The 5,240-nt window shown below is 37.8% G+C and overlaps 1 protein-coding gene across 1 annotated transcript; it reads left to right on the top strand.

Moving 5' to 3' along the window:
* The first annotated feature begins 824 nt into the window (after positions 1-824).
* LOC105438553 lies at positions 825-4,383 on the top strand. The gene is made up of 5 exons (XM_030993746.1): positions 825-1,197; positions 2,276-2,418; positions 2,681-2,749; positions 3,371-3,466; positions 4,224-4,383. Exons 3-5 carry the CDS (start codon positions 2,691-2,693, stop codon positions 4,381-4,383), a joined length of 315 nt encoding a protein of 104 aa, XP_030849606.1. The 5' UTR covers positions 825-1,197; positions 2,276-2,418; positions 2,681-2,690.
* Positions 4,384-5,240: the final 857 nt, after the last annotated feature.

The raw sequence follows: 5,240 nt of genomic DNA, 5'->3' as shown, positions 1-5,240 counted from the left end.
TTATATTTAAGATATAAGCTTAAAATATAACTGCTGGAAGGAGATTTTGTAAGATAATTGTGTATAGGTTGATTTTGTACATATGTTAGATGATTGGTACACTTACCATTCGAGACAGCTATACCACAATTTGTGGTTTGGCTCAATAACTTTTGATTCAATTCCCTAAAAAATATGTCAGAAAGGGCGAAAACTTCTGCAAAAACCTTTGATATTTTTAATTTATTAATATATTACATTTGATGTCAGGAACTACCAACAAAATCAAGTCCTTAGATTGGCAATAACTTGAGAAATTTAAAATCGTTGTTTTAAGATTAAGATTGGCTTTTTTTCCTTCTATATTTTCGACAAGATTCTCAACCGTGTATATTGTTATGTGGGACATTTAATTTATGTTAAAGGTATAGTTGAGTATTGGTAATTTCCAAAGTGCCCCTCCAAAACAAATTTGGTTTATTTCAGTACCATATGAAAGATCATCGAAAAAAACATGGGAGATGATAATAATTCCAAATCAAATGCTCTAATTGTTGTGCAATTTGCTTTCAAAACATTATATAAAAGTGTTTGACGTCCGGACATCACTTTTGACTTTCGACGGTTTATTTTTTGAATTTACGTGTTTAGCTCCCTCTATGTCATTTAACAACCAGCGTATTTACAAGGAGTGTTAGAGTTCGTTGGTACGTACAGTACATACAGGTAGCTAGCAGGCGGGTATCCGATCGACCGCGCGCTAGTAATACAGTACAGCTGATCAATTCCAATACGCTGCTTTCACGTATTTTGTATACGCGTAAAGTATAACGTAACACACACAGCTCATATCAGATTATCACCGGCGCCGATCGAACGCTAAATAGACAGCTACAGTCCAGACAAGCTTTGATTGAAATACGATAACGAGATCGAGATTGGAAAAGGAGCTCGAGGTCACGGACGATGGCCGACTCGGACTCAGCTAGTGCTAAGCCTAAGGACAAGGCTAAGGCTACGCTAAATCGGAATAAGACTAAGTAAGACGGTAAGAGGAAGGAGAGAAACAAGCAATGGCAGCTCGACCATCCGGCCCAGAGGAGGCGCGGGAGTGGCTGTGAACAAGGCCAGGGTACGGCGGAGAAACTTCGCGAGCTGCAGGCGGCCTTCTCGTTGCCGAGTCTAGAGGATGCAATAGACATGCCAGCTCACTGAGAGGTAAGTTGAAATGATATACGCCCCACTGCATTGGGTAGGCCTACCGTTTTAATTTGATCTAGTCTAGAGACTAGATGCATGGAATCGGCAAATTTAAGAAATTACGTTTTGTTATCTCTTGCCTTGGATTTTTAATTCAGATTTCATGAATCATATGATATTGATAGTCTAGCCTAGGTCTACAGTAGATCTAGACCGAAAGCTTCAGTCTCTATATCGTCGGTTGTTCCACTGAGACTACGTCTGGCTCCACTAGACCTCCGGATGAATTTGGTTCAAATGAAAATATTGGAAGCATATGCGATCCTACAATATTCAGTGAATGTTGTCGCGTTGAAATCGAGTCTAAAGTGATGAAATTGTAAATAATAATCTCTTTATGGGGTATACTATAACTCTCTCTCAAGGTCAATATATTAATTCAGCTATACAACAAGCTACAATTGACCGATTGGCTATTACCTTTTTGAAATTATATATCACAACTACATATTCCGGGATTTTTATGGTAGCAGCTACCGTTGTACGACCGTAGGCGCTATTTTAAATTTATCAAAATTTACCGGGAGCACCGGTAAATTTTTATATTCAAGTTTTTTCGAAAGCAGAAGTGTTTTAGGAGCTAAATTTTCTAGTGCTTATAATACTTCCACAGGGGCATCCAAATATATCAAAATTGTAAAGAATCACTATCCACCCAATTTTCAAAATTTCCCAAAACTTTGTAATAGACCCTACCTTTAATGTCCCTCGTTACAACTGCAGTTTTCTTTGTAATGATGACGTGCAGGGCTAGTCAACCGGGTAAACATCCTGCTCTTTTTAAAAGTCGACAAGGTTATACTATAGCTTGCTTGAGATGTGACTGTCTCATCTATATTTATCTCTACCAAAGAGTGTCTCAACTTCACATACATGACAGAGAACCAATGCATCAGTTATTAGTCATGCAAATTCCAAATCTGGCTAGCTGTGATAATTATTAGAGAATGCCATCTTCAAAATAATTTCTTTTGGTGATTTAAAATCTGAATGTTTTTTACTTTGTGAATGACTTTCGTTTCTTCACTTTTTACAGATATGAAGAACAGACAACACAATCCATCCCCAGCGAAGAAATTCCAAGCAGCAGTAGGGGAATTAGCAGGTGAATAGTACAAGTCACCTTTGACCGCAAATTCATGGAGAACTTGGCCTACTCTGCTGATTTGCTCGCTTCAGGTAGGATTCTGTATACATGTACGAAAGGCTCTGTAAATTGAGAGGAATTTAATGAGAATGCGTTCATTACGTACATGTTTGCAAGATTGAGCTCTTTTTCGGTTATGACCTATAAAATTGGGACATATCAGCAGGTCAAGATAATGCATCTTATTTGCTCATGTGTAATACATGGGATTTTCAATATTGATTTTGTGGTATGAAAATAATGAAATGCCCTATCATTTATATCAGTTTTTATTTTGTTTTCATAATTCCTTAGGCACACCAGCATGCTCGAGTGTTTCCACAACCATATACTGATGTATGCTTCCAAGCGGTATTCCTTTGAGTAAGTATTTTTAGTATCATTTTGTATGTTTGAAGTAAGATTGTGGAAAAGTTGAAACATATCATTACAGTACGGTTACAGTTACGATATCATATTTTGAAGCAAATAGCAAAGTTAATGAGAAATTATGAATGACATCTATATAAATGCTGAAATCACTTTTGGATGCATGCAGAGTCTTGAAACAGCAGACTTTGTATCGTACTTGTGTCGGTACCTGATGTTAAGTCAAGTTGGAGTGGTTGTAGCAGGGAAATGTAACTACCTTTAATTAAAAGTCAATAATTTACAACACAAATCCAGAACTGAAGTGAATGGCTCGTATTCACAAAGGAGGTTTGTACAAACCATGGTTTGGCCAAGGTTTACATCTATGGAATGCCATTTGTAAACTGATGGAGAAGGAATGTAAACTCCATACTTGTTAACAATGTTAATTTACAATTTACGGTATGCGAGCAGCATTCCATAGATGTAAACCATCGTCAAACCATGGTTTGTACAAACCTCCTACAAACCTCCTTTGTGACTACGGGCCAATGAGTCTGAGATTTGTCTAAAGCATTTACTATTCATTCATCATGGTAGTGGTAATACCAATTGTTTGTCTTATCCATCCAGCTACCCAGCAAACCGGGCAAGGAATTTGCTTGCGGTCATCGACTACATGGCACACAAGGACAGGCCCGACCAGATTGATGAACAAGGCAATACAAAGTGAGTGGAAATTAGAAAGAAAGAAAAAAGGTTTTCTTTTCTTTCTTGTTTTTCCTATTTTTATTTGTACATTTTTTTTTAGATGGACAAGGCAATCCAAAGTGGGTGGAGTAAAAAAAAAAAACATGATTTTTTGTTTTCCCTGTGTAGTTGGACAGGGCAATCCGAATTGGCAGTTCTTTCCCATGAAATTTATCAATTTTGGGGAAATTATTAAATATCTAATTGTCCTTCCTGGGAACGCCCCTTTTAAATCGCCAAAATATGACGTCATCTAAAGAAGTTGTCCCTGTACACGACGCACATCTAAATTATGTAGATGACGGACTGTAAGCTGATGGTTTGTCAATCATGCTGCTGATTTTGGACCCTAAATGCGGACTTGGATTCAGTGTAATAATATACTTGGTGTGTAATGCAAGGTTCTGGAGTCATCAAAATCATCATAAATTTGGCAGAGTTTTGGTAAAGTATATCACTTACACAGAAAGATGTATATGGGACAACACACATGGTGTCGGCCTGTCGGGGCTAGTATTACCCTGATTTTCTTCCAAAATTGTTTGGCACATGACATTTATTTGTAATCTTGAACATTCAGTGTAAGTTTCGTTAGATTCTGTGAGAATTCATTTTCTTTTTTTACCAGAACTCAAGTTTATCTTTAAGAGATATGAATCATTTCCAATTGACAAGAATGAGTGTGTATATAATGCAACTTGTTACATTTTGCATGTTCTTTTATTTTATGATACAGATATGTTGCAGTATGGTCAAAGCGTGCCAACAACTACGTGGCCCGGAAGGAGAAGGTCCCCAAGACCTACCCCTACATGTATGTACAAGGACTCATCGGTGCGATACTGGAACGCAGAGAACAGGACCAAGGACCACTGTTCTCGAAGGCTGTTCGATGACCTGATGACCCTGATGACCCTAGACACACAAGGCCCCGGCTTGCACCATTTCCTCCACCACAAGTTGATGTGATCCTAGCCAGGAGACTAGGCCGATTAGAGAAATCCATGTAATCCTCTGTAGTGAACATTTGGGATTGTCTGACTTGAGAACTGCTTTTTTTCGAGCAGAGACTAAGGGATCCAAATGGCATCCTTCCGTCCATCCTCTGTGACTGTACACAAATTTGAATGAAGTCTAATGTGAAATCTTACCTGCAAAAATCAATTAGGGTTGCTAACTTTCCAACCCTGCATCTGTTTGTAACCATACTTGATTGGTAGATGCCCTTTATTGGCCTCCATGATATTCTGGAGTTGAAGGTCACATAAGTAGGTCAAAGGTCAAATGAGGTTCATTGTTGCATGATTGCATGCAAGACTCTTAATCGCCTCGATTTAACCCTTACTGTACTGGGGGGGGGCCTGGGAGGCCCCCCCCCTCGACATTTTCGGAGATTGCGCCGCAACCGCTTCGAATTTTGAATTGTCTTTTCATGACTTTTTTCCCTCAAGTCTTACGCACATTTTGATACCATTTTCGTCGAAATCGGATATACCTGTAAGGCGTTACATAACAATTAGTATGCGCATGTCATCAAAAAAAAAAAAATTGCATCAAAATTTGCATAAATTATCATTATTAATTACATTAAAATAACTTTTTTGTGTTAGAAAAGAAGTTTCATATGAATAATGAGTTTCAACATTAAAAAAGTGGAGTTTGACACGTTTTCTGTAAAATGCATAAAATTAGCGCATTTTGCATAATTAATTAGGCTAACGACAAAAATTTGCATATTCGTAAGAAACTAATT

Source organism: Strongylocentrotus purpuratus, unplaced genomic scaffold (genome assembly GCF_000002235.5).
Source record: "Strongylocentrotus purpuratus isolate Spur 01 unplaced genomic scaffold, Spur_5.0 spur5_scaffold_20, whole genome shotgun sequence".
In the NCBI taxonomy this organism is placed as follows: Eukaryota; Metazoa; Echinodermata; class Echinoidea; order Camarodonta; family Strongylocentrotidae; genus Strongylocentrotus; species Strongylocentrotus purpuratus.
Note: the sequence above shows the minus strand (reverse complement) of the source record. Positions and strands in the feature narration are given on the sequence as shown.

Excerpts from the sequence above, each read along its gene's own strand:
- LOC105438553 (XM_030993746.1), top strand. The coding sequence starts at position 2,691 with ATGCTCGAGTGTTTCCACAACCATATACTGATGTATGCTTCCAAGCGG. Across the intron at positions 2,750-3,370 it reads TCCAAGCGGTATTCCTTTGA|CTACCCAGCAAACCGGGCAA; the intron begins GTAAGTATTTTT and ends TTATCCATCCAG. Across the intron at positions 3,467-4,223 it reads GATGAACAAGGCAATACAAA|ATATGTTGCAGTATGGTCAA; the intron begins GTGAGTGGAAAT and ends TTTATGATACAG.